Below are 21,821 nucleotides of genomic sequence, written 5' to 3'. Positions count from 1 at the left end.
GCCGGCTAGGATTACTGCAAACTGAGCCCGGTGACACAAGCCAGGGAGTATCCCCGGGTGTTAATGAGAAGGCCTCCGCCAGCCATATTTAAGGCCAATCAGTGAAAATCATCGTGGGTTAAGCTCGCGGTGCGTGCTCGGATGTCTTCTTACTTCCGCTCTTCCGCTGCTGGCAGTCTGCCCGCGTCTCTGGGGCCCCGCACCCGCCCCGAATCACGCCCAGGGTTGGCCTATCCAACAGGACAGCCAGGCAGTGCCCGATGCACTGGTCTAGACAGATTGGGGTGTGGGCAGGTTTGTCAGCAATTCGTGGATCTCATTTTATAGCCAGGTGGGCCGGTTTTTGCTGTTGATTTCCCTGATATTACCATTTCACTATGAGCATTGCCAGTGGCGAAGCAAGGTCAGCTGGTACCCGGTGTGGAACATTTCTTGTCACCTCCCCCCCAACCCCCCCCCCCCCCCCTCACCGGCTTGACAAAATGGCAAAAATATGTGTTTCGCCATTTTGTTACCCCTCAGTGATGACACACGGGGCGGCCCACACCCACCGCACCCCCTGATCTACGCCACTGAGCATTGCATGCAGCAAACACAAATTCGTGCAGTCGTCCTACAGTGCTTAATTTGAGCCAGTGGTTTCCAGTGCTCGAAACTGGCACTTAATTGTCAACACCGGCACATGTCACAGTTTTCCACAAGGTGGCGCTGTCCGGGATTACCACAACAACAGACAATTATTAATTCAATATACATTAAAAGTTAATATTACCTGACGCCATAGCCATTCTTATAGCCTTGGGGGCCTGGAATAGTCTGAATTGTCACACTAGTAGGTGTGTGATGGTTTGTCGTTACTATCATTGGCAGCGCTGGCAGGGACAATGTGTGGTGCACGCTGCAGTGGCCTCCTCACGACAACACTGGCCTTAATTTTTTTACAAATTAAGCATTGTACATACTGTGTAAAACAGCTATTCAGTGTGGCTTTAAAAGTTAAAAACAGACTTGATTTGTAAATGTGGGACACTTTTTTTTAGCTACCTGATTCGCTAAAGGGTCCACTTTTGTTTTGGTGCCCCTGGCATATTTTTTGTCCCAGTCCAACCCTGCAGTCAACCTCTGTCATTCTGCTCAATTCAACCTGCCTGTGCCAGGCTACAGTAACTGTGTAGTTTACTAGTGTCAGTAAACATAAGTCAGTGTACTTGTTTGTGTGATACCCTCAAGTTAACCATGCTAGATCCTCGCCAGGTAGTCAGAAAAGCCAAAGTTTATGTAAAAGTCAGTGCTTAATTTGAGCCGGTGGTTTCCAGTGCTCAGCACCGTCACTTAATCATCAACACCAGTGCTTTTCATGAGCACCAGTTAAGGACACATTCATTTACGGGGAGATTAAGTGATTTGCCCAGAATCACAGGATGTTGAACCAAAGACTAAGATTCAAACCTCGTTCCCTAGCTCCAAAGTCAGCAGCTCTGGCCATTATGTCACATCATCTCCCAGCTTTCATGGTTAGTAGTTGGTTCTGTTTTAGGCAGTGCTAACAAGAGAAATGGACTGGTACAAGCTGCCGCCTGACGAGGTCCCTGGCACTTACGTTTTTACAAATTGACCACTTGGAAAGGTCCCCAGGTGTTTAAAACTGGAACACATACTAGCTACAGCAATGGATTTTTACCTCAAAGGTTTCAGAAAATGGCACTTGAGTGCTCATACAGACTACAGTCTGAAGGGCCTTAATACAAAAGGGGAGGGAGAGAGGTCTAACAAAATTCTGGTTTATCCTCCTTCACATCGCATACCTAATCTCAAAAAGGGGCCAACGGGTTATGGAAGAAATGTTTATTTTGGAGCTCAATGAGGCTCCTTGTACGTTTCCCGAGCCTCTCAAAGGATCCTTTATCTCTTTAGATAAATAAAATCCTCACCACATTTCGTGGGATGCTTCACCATAGGGTGAAACGTGACGTACCAGGACTCCCATTTGTGTTTAGGTACTGTCTGAAGGAAAATGCCCTGAAAATGCAAAGAGAGAGGGTCAGCTCAGTAGTCAGTGTAAGAGCGTTTTTAATTACAGGAAAATAATGCTTAGTTAAAATGTGCTTAAGTTAGCATAACTAGGCTGCAGTCGACATGATTAGGCCTTGGCCAGCTTGCATTGACATCCACTCATATTTGTAGAAAGAAATGTGCACTTCTATTTTATGTGAATAAGCATATCCACTTGCAAGTCTCTGTGTTCCGCATTTTACCAAACTAAGTCAAATAAAAGCTCTCTTCACAGTGTCTGTTTGTTTATAAAATAAAATTGTATTAATTTGTCTCCTCACAAGGAAGCCATTTTGAGGATGTACCTAATGTTACAATATTCTATACCTTTTTGCTAGGCTCGAACGAGAGAGCCAATCATGCTCTGAAAGTGTTATTGCGTGGTAAATCACATAAAAGCACTTACATTTCCTTCATTTCCTAAACTATATTATGCAGCACAGTAGATGTTTACTAGATTTAATTGATTTGATGTATATTGTGTATTTGAAGAGTTACTGATTAATTCACACGTATCTTTGTTAATCCAACCAAATTATGTCATGTCACACCATCTCAAGCTTTTCTGTTTTTGCGAGATGTCCAGATGTTCTTTGCCTTTCTAACTGTCCAGACTCTGCATATGTCTGGCATTTCATCTATACGCAGAGTTTTTGGATTACTTCCTAGGGAGCAGACTCAATGCTAGTTTGTTTAATTATTTTATACTTACAGCTTTTTGCACATTCTTTGGAAGCAGACTCTATGTAGGTTCTCTTGCTAAACTATACTTTGGATCTGGCTGTTTGCTTACTTTGGAGGTTAACCGTATTAATTATTTTGCATTATCAGATGCTGACATAATAAATGACAGTTTCCCACTGATTTGATCAAACTTTTGTCTTGTGTAATGAACTGAATTTTGAATAAACCTGTATGGGTTTTAATTGAATTCTTGTCTTGTGGAGATTTTATTTCATTGGCACAAGGACTTAGTCTTATGAAGACATGCTGGGTATTACAAAGATTCAAATGGTCTTCCTCCTACACATCAACCCTCGCAATTAATTAATTAATTAGAATGTTGACATCAGCACATCTCCTTTAACAAGCCTCCAAGCACCCCATGTACTCTGGACCTTTTCAAGACGGTGCATATCGCCTGCAAACACAACAGATGCTTACCAGATATCCAAGCAGGAGGACCTAAGCTTCCAGGTTCAGAGGTGAACCAAAAGCGATGTCTGCCCTGACAGTGTAAAAGGACAAGCTAGAAAAGAGTCATTGCTTTTGGAACTTCTTTTTCAGGTAGGTAGTTAAACAAGCATTTACACGTCCCCTTGCTTCTATGTTCCGTTTGCTGCTCCGTTAATGTTTCTCCTTTAGACCAGTGTGAGTGCGGTACTTCAGTTCTTTAGGGTTAACCTTTTGTTGAGCCAGCTTACCTTTGATCTCCAGTCAAGATGGGAAATGTCTGTTGTGAAAATATTATTCATATATCCTCTTTGTTTTTTGCAGACCATTGCAGGGCTCTCTCTTTAGTCACTCCCTCGCTTAAAGTGGGTATGTTTTGGCAGGCTGTTTAACTTACCACTTGATTCCACCTCAGACATCCACCACCAGACACTACCTGCCCCTTTCTCACTCATTCTTTCAGGCTCTGCTTCCTCTCTACTTTCTGCTTTGTCAGTGTTTCTGTCTTTCAATGTTTCAATCTTTCCCTCTTGCGTTAATTCTCTCTCTTGCTCTGGGTCAAAGTCTGATAAGAAAAATAAGTGCCAGTCTGCAAAAATGAGTGCTGGTGGACCCCACCTACAACCATTGGCTCAAATTAGGCACTGCTTGTGTACCAGCACCCAACATAGCTGGAGGCACATGGTTGAAAATCTTCAGACCCACATCAGTGTACGTGAAGTACTTGAACGCATCAGGAAAAGTCGTTTGGCAAGAGGCATTACTAAAAGAGGAATGCACCCAAGATATGGAACTCTCTGCCACCGATGTTCGCCTAATCTCCTCTACCTCCTCCTTCAAAAAAGCAGCCAAATCTTTTCTACTGACAAAGTTTTTACCTTAAGACAATATAACGGCCACATTGAAAATGTATAGCGAGCAAACTCCTATGGGGATTGTCCCTCCTATTCTCTGTCTTTATTCAATTCAATCAGTGTTATACTATTAAACTTTATGATTTGTTTGGATCTCACGCATGTATTTCCAATTTTTTTTGTTTAACACCAAATGTTACACTATTTCCCATAATGTAAAGCGCTCTGATATATACTAGGGTCACATTCACGCTATACAAAACTTTATAAATAAATAAATGACAAATACCTGTCTCATGACCTACTTGATTAATTTAAGAATGGATTCAAAGGGTAAAGGGCTTCTCCTTGCTATTTATGTAAAGGAAAAAAAGAGAACATCAAATTGAAGACGTTTTTCCCATTCCCACCTCTGAGAAGCGATGACTGGGAAGTGGGCCGTCCATGGTGTTTAACTATACATTTATATTTACTGTTCCTAACTCCACATCTACTTACCTTGACAGTATCTTATGTAAATAGATATTGTCAATTTAAGTAGAGGTTGAGAACAGTGAATGTATACTTACCTGTGTATTCCTTCCTTGACAATATAGCGGTGTGGTATATTCTGGGATTTACATTTTTGTATGTTGATACTTAGGACCCCGATATTCTGACACAGAACAGTGAGCCTGGAGTGGAGTGGCGTTAACAATGGTAAATATATGCTTACCTATATATATTTATCTTGACAGTGTAGTGGTAGTTGGTGTTCTGCAGTTGATATTTTAGTATTACACCGAGCTCACAAGCCAACAGTCTCATGCACCCTAATTCCTGTCCTCCATTTGAAACTGCCTCTGGCCTCTTTCCTCACAGTCATCATGAAATGGAATACCATGATGAATACTGGTCTTCAACAAGGAATGTGTTGGTACTTTTAATGGTTGAGCCAGTCAACCCTCTTATTGCCGAATTCTGAGCTTAAATGTTGTAACAGTTGCAAAAGCACCTCAATCCAAACACAGCTTTTGCACGTTATCAGGTGTGTTTTTACACTAAATCGCAACTTCTCTGGTACATTTTGCCAAATATCCGGCAAACATTGTTGTGCCTATTTTTCCACAGTACTGACCCAGCTAAAACACTTTTGCCAGCACATTTTCCTCAATGTAAGACATGGAGAACATTTCATGACAAAACTCAAGTATGATTAATCAAAAGGAGACTAGCTCATCTATTACGAAATTACCAAAAGTAAATTACCAAAAGTAAAGGACTCAAGTATGTTTCGTCAGGGGGTAGGAACACCTGGTAAGTGTGTTCATGAAGCCCTCACCCACCAACCTAGTTGGTGGCATGCTTCATCATCGGGCCCACCCAGTGACACCTAGCGTGTCCCGGGTGTGCTTCGACACCTGATTACAGCGGAGCAGGTATGTCGCTGAGTGTGCAGTGAAGAGTGTCAAGATAGTGATTTTAAAACGGCTTGGCGGGAGTCCCAGTACCCAAGGGTAAATTAAACTTTAATACCTGGGCCTCCGTCAGCGGTTAAAAATAAGGCTATTGGATGTTGGAGGCGAGTTACGACCTCTCACATCCAGTGGTGGGTCGACATGTTTCAGCCAGTGCCTTATGAATATGCTGGCTTTCTTCAGAACCTATATAAAAAAAAAAATGTGGGTGTGATTAAACTAGTGGGTGTGTAATTCAGACTATGTGTATACACGCCCTAAAGTGTTTATCTATGTGTGAGAGGGGGATTCCCTTCTCAAAAACACGCTTGCTTTAGCAGGTTTTGGCTTCAAGGTAGAGAAGTAGCAAGGGGTTGACAAGCTTTTCTGGGCAGAGCCTGCTCTGGACCTGTAGTGCCTCCTTCGTATACCGGTATAGGGCGTGTATACACATAGTCTGAATTACACACCCACTAGTTTAATCACACCCACATTTTTTTTTTTTTTTATATATGTCCTGAAGAAAGCCAATTTACCCTTGGGTACTGGGACCCCCGCCAAGCCGTTTTAAAATCACTATCTTGACACTCTTCACTGCACACTCAGCGACATACCTGCTCCGCTGTAATCAGGCGTCGAAGCACACCCGGGACACGCTAGGTGTCACTGGGTGGGCCCGATGATGAAGCATGCCACCAACTAGATTGGTGGGTGAGGGCTTCATGAACACACTTACCAGGTGTTCCTACCCCCTGACGAAACATACTTGAGTCCTTTACTTTTGGTAATTTACTTTTGGTAATTTCGTAATAGATGAGCTAGTCTCCTTTTGATTAATCATATATAAATCCCGGGGATAAGGACTAGCTTTCTGGTCCTCTCTCTCTCTCTCTTGATACGCATTCAAAACTCAAGTATGAGCAGTATTTGTACTCATCAATTAATAGGAGGAAAGTGTAAAACTGGGAGTAAAACCATGTGTACCAGATTTCCAACTTTTGCGCTGCTCGGCTGATATGTCCAAGACTGGTGGGGGGAGGTGCGAGGGGGTGCATGTCTTTGTGCCTGGCTGGCTGAGATATTGCACTGCATGTATTTTTGTTTTTTAAGGACCATGCTTCCATAGTTTTTCTGAACTGAATACATCTTAGCAAGGGTCTTTTGGCCTGAGTTAGAGTCAGGTGGAAATTCTCTGATTTCTTGAGAAGTTGCAAACCCGAAAGGATCTCCAGAGGTGGAATTTTCTCCACCATACTATACCTAAGGTGTCATTAATTCCACTGCTGAATTCTCCTACGGATCTACTTTATCTTCAGAACACTTCACCACCAACATCTAAATCAAATCCTTAGAACATGTTCCGTGGTGCTAGAACCCCGCTTCTTAGCCCACCCACAGCACCAGTCCTTAGCACAGGCTCCAAGCAGGGTTTTAAGGTGAAATGCAGTATTTGAAAGTATGTGAGGGAATTTTCATGTGGGCTTGTGTGGGTGAATGAATCAACTTTTATTGGCATTATTTCTTCTGATGGGTGTTATTTTGGGATAGGTGATTGCCTACCCTAACCTAGGCCTACTACACTAAGAGATCATTAACACACCATTTAACAAAACGTCTAGTGAGGTGTAAATAATGGACACAATTCAGGGCGACGCCATGCAACACCCCACCATCTTTGGAGCAAGCTTTCATCAGCTGTAGCACGGTTCAAGAGTGAAAATAAAAATGTGAAAAACTCGAAACAACCTTGTGGTGTCTTGGCACATGAACATTTTACTCTTTTGATGGATTTAGTTTAGTTTACAAAATGCATTTATAAAATGGGACTGTAGGGGCAGGAGGGTCTAAAAGAAGGGGAAAGGCACTTAGTGGAGACGGGTCCTTCTCGTCACGTGGCAGCTACACATAGGCATTGATGTAGACCTCAAAGTCTTCGTCCTTCGCATTTTGTCCGGGCGGCTGCGGGCACACCTGCGTCTCCTCGTAGTCTTCGTCATCATCCTTTGACTTGCAGAGTCGATTGTAGAGGACGATGCACACCCCAGTGATCCAGGCCACCGCCGTCCCCGTGGAGAAGATGGCGAAGCCTATGAGCATGAGGAAGATGTAATCCTTCTCGTAGAGGTTGGTGAAGCACATCAGGTCCATGTTCTCTCCCATGGCGGACAGCAACAACCCCTTCACCTCCTGAGGGGAGTGGCAGGATATGTTATCAGCATCTGTGGATGGCGAATGGGGAGGGAAATGCAGCAACAAAGTGAGAAACACATAGAATGGCAACGTATAGCATGTCACATTCTACAGACAACTAATTCACCCAACTTGAAACACTGAAATATATACTAACCAAACCTGTATATTTTCTGTTAGTTTTAATCAAATAGAGACATTTGGTTGAAACCTGAGGCACCAAACATGAATACATCGCCCTCACTGAGCTGGTGGGGCCCACCAGCACTCTTTCTTGGGGACTGGTGCTTATTTCTCTCAACAAACCTTGATGGAGAGCAAGTGAGAGAAAAACCAATGAGGAGAGAAGAAAGAGGAAGACAAAGACGGAAAAACAGTGACAAAGAGAGAAAGCAGGGACCGGCAAGCGTGAGATAAATAGGCAGGGAGTGTCTCTTGGTCGATTAAAGAGGCATAATGTGAAATCAAGACTACGCAGTCTTGGTGATTGGCACACCGACTTTCACTAGTGCAGAGGGCAGACTTCTGAACAAAACTTTGGGCCCTGACAAATTAAGCACTGAATCCACTGCTACTATGCTGGTTCCACATGCATACCGCACCAAATAATGGGGGTCATTAGGATCGCGGACGTACTTGAGTCCGTCCGCGACCCCAGAGTAGGAGGGAACGTCTGCATGGGCTGCGGCGTTCCCTCTGTGCAGATTAGGATGTGACCGCCAGGGTGGTGGTCACATCCTCTATCTTTAACATTGCGGCTTCAAGCTGCACCCACCGCAATGTTAAAAATGCATGCACGGCATTTGCGTGCACAAAGCGGCAGGCACCACGCGGGGCCTGCTGCTTTGTGCATGCAAATGCAGGGGGGTACCATAGGTACCCCCCATGTGCAACCCCCACCCCCTTCACCCAGGGGGCCCGCAACGGGCCCCCGAAGTGAAGGTCCGTATGCTTTTCCATGGCGGAAAAGCCGCAGTGGAAAAGCATAGAAGTGCAGACATCCTAATTTGCCTGGCTGATAGACACCGCCAGACATGTTAGTGCTTTTCTGCCGCGGTCGGAAGGCGACTGCGGCGGAAAAGCTGCAGACGGAATACCAGACTCACCAGCCATCCTAATTTGGCGGTGGGTCTGTGGAGGCTCCACAGCGGTTTTCCCGCATCCTCCGGGCCGGCGGTAGCTTCCGCCGGCCCGGAGGATGCGGGAAAACCGCAATCATAATAAGCCCTTAAGTACGGGGGAAATTGTACCCTTTGGGAAAGTAATTTGAATATGAAGCCTTGTATTACTACTGAGAGATGATGTTTATTTCAGCCTGAAAGACTGACGAAGGACCAGGAGAGGTGACAGCAACCAAAGCACCCTGTTCGTAACTGCAAACGGGGCACCGGGGTAGGTGTGAACAGCCACAACACTTTTTTTTATAAACATTTATTGTAAACAGGAGAACCCCCTCTCTGGAACAAGTCAACCAATGGCGTGCTATCCTAGGTCAAATACCAGGATTCTCTTTATGAAATGCAGCAGAATTTCGCACTTGCCCCAGGGAAATGCAGGGTTGGGTAGGTGGCAGACAGAGCCCCCTTGGCCAAGGCCATGGAGTTTAACTCGTGTACAGGGCAACTCCCTGCCCTTGGGCAAAGTGAAATAGATACTAATGGAGGGAGTGGGGGAGCGGGGCCAAAAGAAGCCTCCCTAGCCACTTGCCATGGATGGGAACAGCATTTTTGCTTCTCCTATTCAGGCAGCGTTTTAGTACCTAGGACACATTTTTGAAGACCAGGAGGGTGAAGGACATTTTCATTCAATTTCACCTTGGCCTACCATAAATGCTGGGCAGAGATCTGAATGTGGGCATGCCCATGGACATTAGAGGTCACCAGGGGTTGCAGTTGCAACCACTAGCTTCCCCCTTGCGACCCCTGGCACTGCCTGTGCGACCCCCGGCGCAGAGCTGGCAAAATCAGTGCCAGGAACACAGGACTGTTTTTCGCATTATCAGAGTCAGGCTCTAACCTTGTTTTCTGTTCAATTTTATTACATTAATAGTGAATAATAGTTTATTATTCACTATTAGGGTAATACAAAGAGGAGCAGCAAGATCTGGACCATCACTGGCATCTTAGATAAGAAAAACAAAATGGTTTTAATGTATGTTGTGTGCATGCATATGGGTGAAAGTGAGTTTGGGTGAGAGAGCGTGTATATGTGTGAGCTTGTATATTTGTATATGGGATTGAGATGTGTCTGTGTGTGTCAAAATGAGTGAGTAAGAGTGAGTGAAAGTATGAATGAGTGAGTCAGGATGAGAGTGAGTGTACAATAGGAGATGACAATGAATGAGTGCAAATCAGTGCTAGTGATAGAATGAGGGTGAATAAGTAAAAGTAGGTGAGCATGTGTTGGTATGCTTGCAGATCCACTGTTGAACCTGGCACGCTTCTTGGCTTATAGAAGCACCGTTGAAAAAACGTTGGCACTGGAGTGCTGGAGGAAATACTTGCCTATGGGATACCCTCTGAACAGTGCTACTGCTGGCACTCTGTAGGTACATTTTGGCATGGAGCACCCATGAAAAAATGTCTGTGCTGTCATCCTGGAGGAAATTCTTGGCATAGTTGGCACCTGTAGCAAATTGCCTGTGATGGCACATTGGAGGAAATTCTTGGCATATGGAACGACAACTGTGGCAAGGTCATGGGGCCACCTATGACAAAATGTGGACCATGACATATTAGACATAACCTTTGACATAAGGGACCTCTATTGTGCAAGCGAAGCAGTGTTCAGATTTCAGTAGCTTGAAAGGACTTAAATATTTAGTGAGTGTGTTTTGTAGAGGGTATGGCTTTTTTGCAAATTTATGTGAAAATGTTGCATTAAATGCACTAGTCTAGTCCATTTTTTCAAAATGTTCCCAGGGAAGAGAATCCCCTACCCTTTGTTCTTCCCTAGAAGAATATATAATATTAATTATGCAGTTATGTAACTTCGGCCATGTTAATTATTGTGATGTCATCAGGAAAAGTAAGCACTGTGAAAAAAGTAATTGCCTAGCATAACTCAATGCGGTGAAGTTAAAGCCGGGATTGAGGCAAGGGTAAATTCAATTCAGTCACTCCATAGTTATCTCATTCTACTGTTTCAGATGAAAGCTTAAAGCTTTGTGTTTAATTCTTTGAATTATTGCTAATTCAGTGCACCGTGTTAAATACATCCAGGCTATACAAGTTTCATAAGGATTGGTGATAGTCGTGTTGGGCGATGTTTTAATGCAGAGGCTAAAATGAAAACCTCAGTACCCAGACTTGGTCAGTGCACTGAGATCATTTGCTCCACATAGTTAAACGTCATTATTCTTTGTCATTTATTCTTAAATTATTTCATCCATCCACTCCTCACCATCCAACTATTCATTCATTGAGCCATGCAGCCCTGTCTCTAATCTCCATCCATGCATTCAATAATTGGACAAGGTTTGATAATGAAAAATGTGTTGTGAAACACACCTTATTGACAATTGTTTCTGAGATTTCTCGGAGAAGGGACCCCCCCTCCCCCAAATCCATCCTGCAGTAGTCAGGCTTGCTACATCTACTGCAGGGTCTAGTCTGATAACATTTGCAGGTCTGCTTTTGGTTCCCAGTCCCTTACTGACCTTGTAGCTAGAATTGGATTGGGACCAGAAATTAGCCCGCACACACCAAAAAGTGGCCCTCATATGCGGATCATGACCTTTCAAGAAGCATTGCTTTTTTGGTATGGACAAATAACCACCGAAGAAGTCGGATATACGCTAAAAACCATCAAAAGCAGCTCGCCTAGGGACCCCGCCCGCTACGGACCCTCAAGGAAGTGGCTCCCATAATCATCCCTCCCTTCACCCATCTGATCAACGCCTCTCTCCAACAGGGAGTCGTCCCCCCTAGCTGGAAAGCGGCTGTTGTCAAAGCGCTACTAAAGAAACCCTCCTTGGACCCTGCGGAATTGGCCAACTACAGGCCAATCTCCCTTCTCCCCGGGACCAGCAAGATTGCTGAGAAACTGGTGAATAAAAAACTATCACAGTTTCTGGAATCCAATAACCGGTTAAATAACTCACAGACAGGTTTCCGCCCAGGGCAGGGCACTGACATCGCCCTCCTGGCGGCGGTGGAGGAGGCCAGAGCACTCTTAGACGAAGGAGGATCAGTGGCAGTGATCCTCCTCGACCTTAGCGTGGCCTTCGACACCGTCAACCACCAACTCCTGATCAAACGGCTCAAGAGGGTCGGTGTGGAAGGTACCGCTCTATCCTGGCTTTCTTCCTTTCTGGCCCAACGTTCCTTCCAGATCTGGGAGAATAACACCCGCTCCTCCGAAACACCCCTCCAATGTGGGGTGCCTCAGGGCTCCTCCCTGAGCCCCACATTGTTTAACATCTACATGTCCCCATTGGAGGAGGTTGTCCCCCCGTTCGGAGTGAGCATCGTCAGCTATGCGGATGACACACAACTAGTTGTCTCCGTATCCCACCCTAGCCAACAACCTGCGGACTTATTCAACTGCCTGACGCAGGGTGGATGAACAGTTCAGCCTTAAAACTGAATGGTTCAAAGACTGACATTCTCCTCCTTGGTCAGAAAGGGCTCACCTTCCCCCAGAACATCTGGCCACCCTGTCTGCCCCCCCCCAGACCCAAAACAGGAAGTAAAAAGCCTGGGTGTACGGATTGAAACCGACCTTTCGTCAGGCCCGGACTGGCCGTTGAGGGCACCGGGCAATTCCCCGGTGGGCCGCATGGTTGGGGGCCGGTTTTGGGCCCCTGGGGCCGTTTTTGTTACAGGGCCGTTATGCTGCAAAAACGGCCCTGTAACAAAAACGGCCGAAAACCGGCCCTGTCACAGAGCGCGGTCGCACCTCTCCCCCCTCCCCTCTCCTCCCGGAGGGGGGGGGGGGGCGGCCGAGCACTTTGCCAGGGCCGGTTCTGGTTCCCAGTCCGGCCCTGGTTCACCACCCAAGCAAAAAAAGTAGCTGGGACTTGCTTCAGGCTTCTGAAATCTATGAGAAAGATCCTGCCCTTACTTCCTCCTACCTCACAAAGACTACTAATCCAAGGCCTAATACTTTCCAGGCTTGATTATAGCAACTCAATCTACTTGGGCGTGCCCGAGGCAACTCTGAACAAGTTACAGAGAATCCAAAATGTTGCTGCCCGGATCCTCACTAACACTCCTGCCAGAGCCTCAGCTAAACCAGCACTGAAGCTCCTTCACTGGCTCCCAGTGAGGGAACGAGTGATATTTAAAGCCCTGTGCCTGGCGCACAAACTACTGCAGAACCAAGACCCCCCTATTCTAAGAAAAATTATTAGACCGTACAAAGCCTCAAGATCCCTTCGATCAGACAAGGAGGCGCTTATCATCCTCCCCAGATTTAAGAAAGCTCGCTCGGGTGGAAGACGCTTCTCGGTCCACACCGCACGCCTCTGGAACGCTCTCCCTCGAGACCTGAGAACAGAACCAAACTACTTACGTTTTAGGAAACGGCTGAAAACTCACCTGTTCCCTTAACTTACTCTCTCCCCCCCCTAATCCTGCTTTCCCTCCCCCCCCCCCTTTTTGCCTCCGGACCCGCAGACGTAGGGATCTTAGCGCTGGGATACCTCCGGGTGACTACGCGCTCTATAAATTTTTTAAATAATAATAATAATAATAAGACATCAACTTTTTCAAAGGTAAGCCTTGACAGCAGGAACCAATTACTGATCATAGAGAAACGATTGCTTTTTATGTAATTTGATCCCCCTGGTGGAGACCCAGATGGGTGTATTGTTGTTGCATGCTGGGACTCGTGGTTCGTGATTGGTCATAAATAAGGACCCTCCAGTGGGTTGTGTCAAAGTCTGTTGCTGTATCAAGGACAAGTTCCAGTTCACATTCAGTGTTGCTCCCTAAACAGTTCTATTTTCGAGACTGCAATGGAACCATGCCGCATTCAGGCAAGCCGCACACCATATCCAACAACAGTCATCTGTTTATGAAGAGAGCCCACAAACAGGTAGGTAATGGCCACAATCTTTATTGCAGGGAACATGAAGGACCATCAGCTCAGTTTCACAAATAAAGTCCAAGAAGTCGTTTCGTGTTCATTAACACTTCTTCATGGACACTGGACACGGGTCGGAGCAGAATCACTGCGATTTCTAGGCACCAATAATATACTCAAACCACCGCCCCTGTGGGCGTGGCTAGTAAGTAACATATACATATATAAATATATATATACCTCTGATAATTACCTACAAATACTATATTAAATAAAAATAAAGAATGCAAAAATATCAACTCCCTTTGGAGCTTTATTGAATGCAGAGCTGCTCAATACCAAGGCAGTCTGGTGTTATGTTTCATATAGGTACCCCAATATACCCCAATATAGGCTCAATTAGTAACCAAACAGTTTACCGATATTTCCACTGCCATTACACTACCAGTGGCGTAACGAAACTTGAGGGGCCCCCCTGCAAACTACATGGAGGGGGCCCCCCTCCCATCCTCCATGGCAGTCAAGAGCTCTCAGGCCAGCGACCCGGCATACTGCAGGGGATGCAGGGCTATTGTTACGCCACTGTCACCAATCCAGCCCTATAAGTAACACTGGATTGTGGATTTAAAGGTTGGGCTCAGTCTGCCAGCAGGCTTTCATAGGTGGTGGTCCATTCATTACAGGGTCCCTGCCATCAGTAGTCCGGGGTAGTTTACCCATTTTTAAGTGGGTTTCCTGATGCAGACTCCTGTCATGATATACAACACCAGGCCCACTCATCGTTTAGTTTTGACAAAAGTGCATCCACTGCTCCTTCTCATTTCCGTTTTAACCTTTTCCATGCTCATGACGAGCTGAGCTCGTCATGAGGCACGGTGCTCCGGTGCTCATGACGAGCTCAGCTCGTCATGGGCCGTGGAACGCTCAGGTGCGGGGAGAATTCCCCTGCTGTGCTGAGCGTTCCACGGGAGCCAATGCACCTGTGACGAGCTGAGCTCGTCATGAGCACAGGAGCACTGTAGCTCATGACAAGCTCAGCTCGTCATGAGCATGCGGGCGCTTTGCGCGCCCCCCTCCCCCCAGCACAGCGGGGGAATTCCCCCCGCAGCGAAGGGTTTAAAACATTAGACAATGCAACAATGCAGTATTTCAAAGCAGATGTAACTACAAAAAGCACATTTTGATAATACAGTCAGTCTCTCTCTCCTTCTGTCAGTCAGTCGGTCTCTCTCTCTCTGTCACTCTCTCATCAGTCAGTCTCTTTCTCAGTCTCTCTCTCTGTCAGTCTCTCTCCCTGTCAGTTCTTCTGTCTGTAAGTCTCTCTATCTCTCTCTTTCCATCAGTCTCTCTCAGTCAGTCAGTCTCTCTCTTAGTCAGTCTCTCTCTTTCTGTCAGTCAGTCCCTCCCTGTCTGTCAGTCAGTCTCTCACAGTCTCTCTCTGTCAGTTTCTCTCAGTAAGTCAGTCTCTCTCTCTCAGTCAGTCAGTCTCTCTCTGTCAGTCAGTCTCTCTCTCTATCAGTCAGTCTCTCTCTCTGTCAGTCAGTCTCTCTCTCTGTCAGAGTCCCAGTCTCTCTCTCGGTCAGTCTCTCTCTCAGTCAGTCTCTCTCTCAGTCAGTCTCTCTCTCAATCAGTCTCTATCAGTCAGTCAGTCTCTCTCTTAGTCAGTCTCTCTCTTAGTCAGTCTCTCTATCTGTTAATCCCTCTCTCTGTCAGTCTCTCTCTCTGTCAGTCCCGCTCTCTGTCAGTCTCTCTCTCTGTCAGTCTCTCTTTCTGTCAGTCTCTTGCTCTCAGTCTCTCTGTCAGCCTCTCTCTCTCTCAGCCTCTCTCTCTCAGTCTCTCCCTCTCTGTCAGTCAGTCTTCCAGACAGTCTCTCGCTCCCTCTGTCAGTCTCTCTCAGTCAGTCATTCTCTCTCTCTCTCGCAGTCAGCCAGTCTTTCTCAGTCAGTCTCTCTCTCTTTCTGTCAGTCAGTCCCTCCCTGTCTGTCAGTCAGTCTCTCACAGTCTCTCTCTGTCAGTTTCTCTCAGTAAGTCAGTCTCTCTCTCTCAGTCAGTCAGTCTCTCAATCTGTCAGTCAGTCTCTCTCTGTGAGTCTCTCTCTCTCAGTCAGTCTCTGTCAGTCAGTCTCTCTCTCAGTCAGTCTCTCTCTCTCTGTCAGTCTCTCTCTCTGTCAGTCTCTCTCTCAGCCAGTCAGTCTCCCAGTCTCTCTCTCTCTCTTATTCTCTCTCTCTGTCAGTCAGTCTCTCTCTCTCCCAGTTAGTCTCTCTCTCTCCCTCAGTCAGTCATTATCTCTCTACATCAATCAGTCTCTCTCTCTCTCTCTGTCAGTCTCTCTCTCAGTCAGTCAGTCTCTTTCGCAGTCAATCAGTCTATCTCTCTCAGTCAGTCAGTCTCTGCCTCTCTCTCTCCACCCGCGTAGCTAGGGGGGGGTGAGGGGGGCGGACCGCCCCAGGCGGCACTCATTTTGGGGCGGCGTTGGAAAAAGTGCAAGCAACAAGCTCACCTGCAGCGCATGCACCATCACCTCCTAGCATAGTGGAGGTGCTGTGGTGCGTGCGCGACCAGGTCACCCCCGAGGTCAGAGGGGAAAGACTCCAACGATCGAGCCCCGGCCCCTTCCCTTCGTAGGCGTACATGAGCGCAGCATTACGTGCACGGGCCTCGAAGTCGAACGGAGGCGCGCAGGGAGTCGCCGGGTGCTGACTGGCTTCTGTTGTGCGTTCTGAATGCGGCGTTCACATTGCCACAGGGTGCATTGCCAATCCCACAGAGCACAGACCTGTAGTGAGGAGCCGAGTGACATGACCCATAGTGAGTAGTGCGGAAACTGAAGGCGGGCGGCGCCAGTGTCATGCTCGTCGTTCGCCCAGTAGTTACTGGTGAGGTCAGCTGGACACACACCTCTAGGCAGGCCCTGCCACGGCACAGTTTAAATTTGGCAGCCAGCTCAGCCAGGAGAGGCCCCCCCCCCCGGAACTCGCAATGCGTTCTGCTATGAGGCCCCGCCGGGGCAGTGCGGCCTAATGATTTGGACCATGGCAGCCGCTGTCTCGCCCTAATACAGTCCAGTGCAACCTGGGGCTAAATTGAACGCTACTACTGGTCGAGACTAGTCACGCTCATGTTGAGTCTTCTTCTGGACCGCAGCAGTGCTGCCTGCTCGTATGACGTCGCAGCTGTCTCCTACCATCTATCGGGCTGGGAGCTCTTTCGCTGACCTACAGTAAGTCTCACTCAACTAGGTTCTTCTAATAAATTGAGCGCATCATCATTTAACCTGCAAAATGAGTTACAGCCGTTGAACTCTGCATAATTACACTGCCTACAGTCTGCACATTCGCATAATAAACGTTCTGTGCTATAAAACTTTTAAGAGATCGGCTGCCTCCGGTCCTCTCCTCGCATGTCAACTTGATCTGGCCCAGTGTTGTAGCAGCTGTAGACGTATAGTATTTATTTTATTTATTTTTATATATTTTATGTGGGCTAGTGCTCTACTATTGTAATGGGGTTAGGTGGAGGCCCGTGATTAGATAATGTCAAGTAGCACCATTTAGGCTGATGAGCCGGTCGCGATTTCCCAGCCTAACCCAAGATGTAGGCCACCAGTCACTGCCATTGTCATCCCAATTCCTCTGTTCCACTGTTCATGTCCAAAGCAGATTTATTCCAATATGCATATGCGGTCACTCTCCAGCACTTCTCACTGCATCACACCGCTAGACTATTGCACTATGCAGTTCAGGCCACGTCCCACAGGGTCACCCAATTGAAAGTTACCTGTGCCAGCCCGCTTCCCCCAGTACTTAATTGACTCCTGCAGAGGGCACAGCTCTAATTTGCATGTCCCCCACTTGGCTGCAGCTTACCTACCATATGTTACCTTGCGTGGTGATGAGAGCAGGTCCCTATCGAAGCAGGCCACGTGGTCTCTTCTTGAAGGGCCGCCAGTCCCCCCTCAGGTCCCATTCTTCACGTTTCCCTCACAGGATCTGCAGAGCTCCAGGCTCATCCGCTTGTGTCCACCTCCAATCAGGCGGGCCTGTGGTTTCCGATCCTCCAAATCCCTCCGATGCACTATGGTTCAAAATTGCTAGTTTGTGTTTGCTTCATCTTTCGCAGTTATATGCTGTGTCTTTTCTGTTCCTTGTGTGTCTCTACAGGGCAGATGTGGTCAAATATTAAGGGCGCAGAGGGAGAGCTTCCCTAATTTGTGTATGCCATGTTTGTCTGTTAGCCACTCCCCCCCCCCACCCCCTTAGCTTCTAAATAACAACAATGCTGCAGTGTCATGTTGTCGCACATTTTTTACCTATTAATTGTGATGTCATCATTCAGCCCTGCTGCTGTAAGCAAAGGTACAGCTGAGCTCTGCATTGCAGCCACTGTCTGCGCAAAGTTGAGTTCAGCTTCAGTGAGGCAGGCTCAGGCGCCAGGCTGGGGCCTCTCTCACATATTAGTGCCCTTCCATTTCTGGCACTTTGCAGCAGTTGTAAGATCTGATTAGAGCTTCTCGTTGCTCAGATGGGCGTAATTTCTGATAATTATAAGTTTCCCTCGTCTTCATTGCTTGATTTTGCTCATGAGAATGTGTCACTCATAGTTGTTGAAATGTCACTCATTATTATACTGAAATTATGAAAATGTCACACACAACAATCACCTTGGCAGTTATGAGCCTACAGGCGTTTACTTTTATTTCTGTGATATTTGTGTATATATATATATATATAAATGCAACGAAAAACTGTAAGATGTTGAAGCAGCTGAAATCAAAGGGCACTCACCTAGTAACCTTGCAAACTGACCGTACAGTAAAACAATTGTGTAACTGTGCAGCTAAACACTTACCGCCCTCACAATGCTTGTTTCTAGTCACTCTTTTACGTTTGTGGTGACACTCACCATGTTATCTTTGACTTTGCCGTAGTTTCCCAAAATGACAATTTAATGTATCATATGGGTGAAATATGGCATGATAAAGTCACTTGCTCGGTGTTGCTGCAGATATCACGGCACAGCAACATCAATTTCCTTACAGTTAGTTGTAGTCACTGTGACAGAGTGTGAGAGCTAGGCCTGGCTGTCATTGCTGTAAACATGGCTCAAGATTAGAAACATGTGTCTCCCGGACCTGTGAGAGAGCTATATAAATGTACAGTATTTTTACCTAACCACGCTTCCTACCACTCTCATGTAAGCCGGGGCAGGCAGATGCCTTTCAAATCTTAAAACAAAGGGTTCAGGGCAGAAATGTTGCTGGTACATCGCAGTTTTAAAAGCAGCCGCATTCCAGCTGGAGACGCTGGGAATGGGTGTGAGCAAATGCAGCGCGATGGCTAACAGGGCACGGTGCTCTTTCTCTGCGCCACTGCAATGCATCATGGGACGCGTTTGTGTGTTTAAAAAAAAAAAAACACAACCTCGCCACTAATAACACAGGACATGCTGCCACTCAGAGCCTATGCTTGCCTGTTTACTGTGCTGCCTGTTTCTATTACCCTAGTGCCTGTGTTGAGAAATACCCACTTTTGCTTCAAAATTTCCGTTTGGCGCAAATATTTTCTTGTCTCTGGTGAGACACTAAAAACACACACACCATGCGCCCTTTCTTTAAAAATGCAAATGAGTAAAATATCAGGTTACCACATTATCAGGACAATACCGCCTTAATAATGTCCAAAGGGCTTGTAACACATTCATATGGGAGGGGGACTAAAATGTCCTTAAGTCAGAGAAGGTAATAACTAAGAGAAAGAAACAGGATTGGGAACACCCAGTGGTGCTCGAACAATTTTCAGAGTGGTGTCGCTGCCATTAATGCTTCATCATGAACTAAAAATTTTGCACATATATCATTAAAGCATGTTGTGTTCGTGTACTGTCATTTATAGACAGCACAATCTCCATTGAAGGGATCACCTAACTTGTAAAGACACAGTTTTACAAATAAAACTAATATAGCGCACAAACGATGTGTGGAAATTGGGTGTCAATCAATCAAACAAACAAGATTTACATAGCGCTACTTATCACCTGTGAGGGTATCTAGGCGCTGGGGGGTGGGGGCGGTGCTGCTGATGAAGGACGTTAATCGAATAACCATGTTTTTAGGCCCTTCCTGAAATCTTTCAGGGTGGCAGTCTGTGTGTTCTCCTTTGTACTGCCGGTCACCAGTATATTCAACTGTGTAGCCTTGGACCGTGTCATGTATGTGCATGTAACTTTCATGATCGAGGTAACTATTGCGGCGATACTACGTGTCTCTCTGTCCTTTTTCTCCCGCACCCGACCCCCCTCATCCCCCCCTCCAGCGGCGGCAATCTGAGGGATAGCCCCGGGCGCCACATGCTCTAGCTACGCCCCTGTCTCTCTCAGTCTCTCTCTGTCAGTCAATCTCTCTCTCTGTCAGTTAGTATCTCTCTACCTCAGTCAGTCAGTCCCTGTCAGTCAGTCAGTCTCTCTCTCTCTGTCAGTCAGTCTCACTCTCAATCAGTTTCTCTCTCTCTGTCAGTCAGTCAGTCAGTCTCTCTGTCAGCCAGTCTCTCTCTCTCGCTCTCTCTCTCTCTCAGTCAGTTTCTCAGCCAACCAGTCTCTCGGTCAATCAGTATTCAGTCTCTGAGTCAGCCAGTAAGTCTCTACTCTCTCTCCACTCTCTCTCCACTCTCTCTCTCTCCATTCTCTCTCTCAACTCTGTCCACTCTAACTCCACTGTCTCTCTCTCTCCACTCTCTCTCCACTGTCTCTCTCTTCACTTTCTCTCTTTCTACTCTCTCTCCATTCTCTCTCTCTCTACTCTCTCTCCACTGTCTCTCTCCACTCTCTCTCTCCACCCTCTCCCCCTTCTCTCTCTCTCTACTCTCTCTCCACTCTCTCTCTCTCTCTACTGTCTCTCTCCACTCTCTCTCCATTCTCTCTCTCTCCACTCTCTCTCTCCACTCTCTCGCCACTCTCTCGCCACTCTCTCCACTCTCTCTCCACTCTCTCCACTCCATCTCTCTCCACTCTCTCTCTCTCCACTCTCTCTCCACTCTGTCTCTCTCTCCACTCTGTCTCTCTCTCTCCACCCTCTCTCTCTCCACTCCCTCTCCACTGTCTCCCTCACTCTCACTCCACTCTTTATCCACTCTCTCCACTCTCTCTCCACTCTCTCTACTCTCGCTCTCCACTCTCTCTCTCTCCACTCTCTCTCTCTCTACTCTCTCTCTCTCTCTCCACTCTCTCTCTCTACTCTCTCTCCACTGTCTCTCTCTCCACTCTCTCTCCACTCTCTCTCCACTGTCTCCCTCCACTCTCTCTACTCTCTCTCCACTTCCTCTCTCTCCACTCTCTATCTATTCTCTCCCTAATCTCTCCAATCTCTCTCTCTAAACTCTCTCCACTGTCTCTCTCCACTGTCTCTCCCCACTGTCTCTCCACCTGCAACATTTTATTTTATTACATCTAGATTTATAATAAATATCCTACATGAATTTACATTTATATTTTATATTTCAACATTATCATTTTTTAAAAATTAAAAATAAGCTTTAATAATTTCCCTATACTTTCTCATAGGGAGATCTCCATTACAGTGGTGGAAATCACTACCTAAGAGTGAAAAGTTACTAGGAGTTATTTTAGACTCATAAATCCTATTGAAGGAAAGTCCACTAGTGGGTGGAAACATGCAAGTTTACACTTCGGTGTAAATCTACAGTAGGAAATGCTGGACGGCAAAAAGGCTTAGGTTAACACCTAGTTGCAGGGGTTTACAGGAGTAAATGCAGGGCTCGAGTCGGGGTACCACGCTTGTGGATGGCGTCCCGCCACTTATTTTACCCGGATCTCGATAACTGGAGCAAATGGAGCCACACATTCACTCTTTGGCCTCTCTAGGGCGAGATCGGAGCTAATTCAGATCGCTGCTCATGCGCTGGCTTCTCTGATGCAATCGCATCTAAGGGGTGAGCGAGGGCAGACAATGAGTCTGATGGTGCAAGCCACCTTTCGTGACATCACTTCCTGTTGTGACGACAGCACCCCCCCCCCCCCCCCTTCCACTTCTTTTTTTAGGACTTGTGCCCTGAGTAAATGTACATGAGTAAACTTA

At 46.5% G+C, this 21,821-nt stretch overlaps 1 protein-coding gene across 1 annotated transcript in view; it reads right to left on the bottom strand.

The window, feature by feature from the left end:
* Window positions 1-7,303: 7,303 nt before the first annotated feature.
* Window positions 7,304-21,821, bottom strand: part of LRRC52 (leucine rich repeat containing 52) — a 111,226-nt gene continuing 96,708 nt past the window's right edge. Inside the window, exon 2 of the mRNA XM_086936375.1 lies at window positions 7,304-7,734. Within this exon, the coding sequence (XP_086792501.1) occupies window positions 7,415-7,734 (320 nt within the window). The 3' untranslated portion in view covers window positions 7,304-7,414. The remainder of the gene's footprint in view (window positions 7,735-21,821) is intronic.

The sequence above is a fragment of the Lissotriton vulgaris genome, chromosome 1_1 (assembly GCF_964263255.1).
Source record: "Lissotriton vulgaris chromosome 1_1, aLisVul1.2, whole genome shotgun sequence".
NCBI lineage: Eukaryota > Metazoa > Chordata > Amphibia > Caudata > Salamandridae > Lissotriton > Lissotriton vulgaris.
This window is presented reverse-complemented; position numbering and strand designations above follow the sequence as displayed.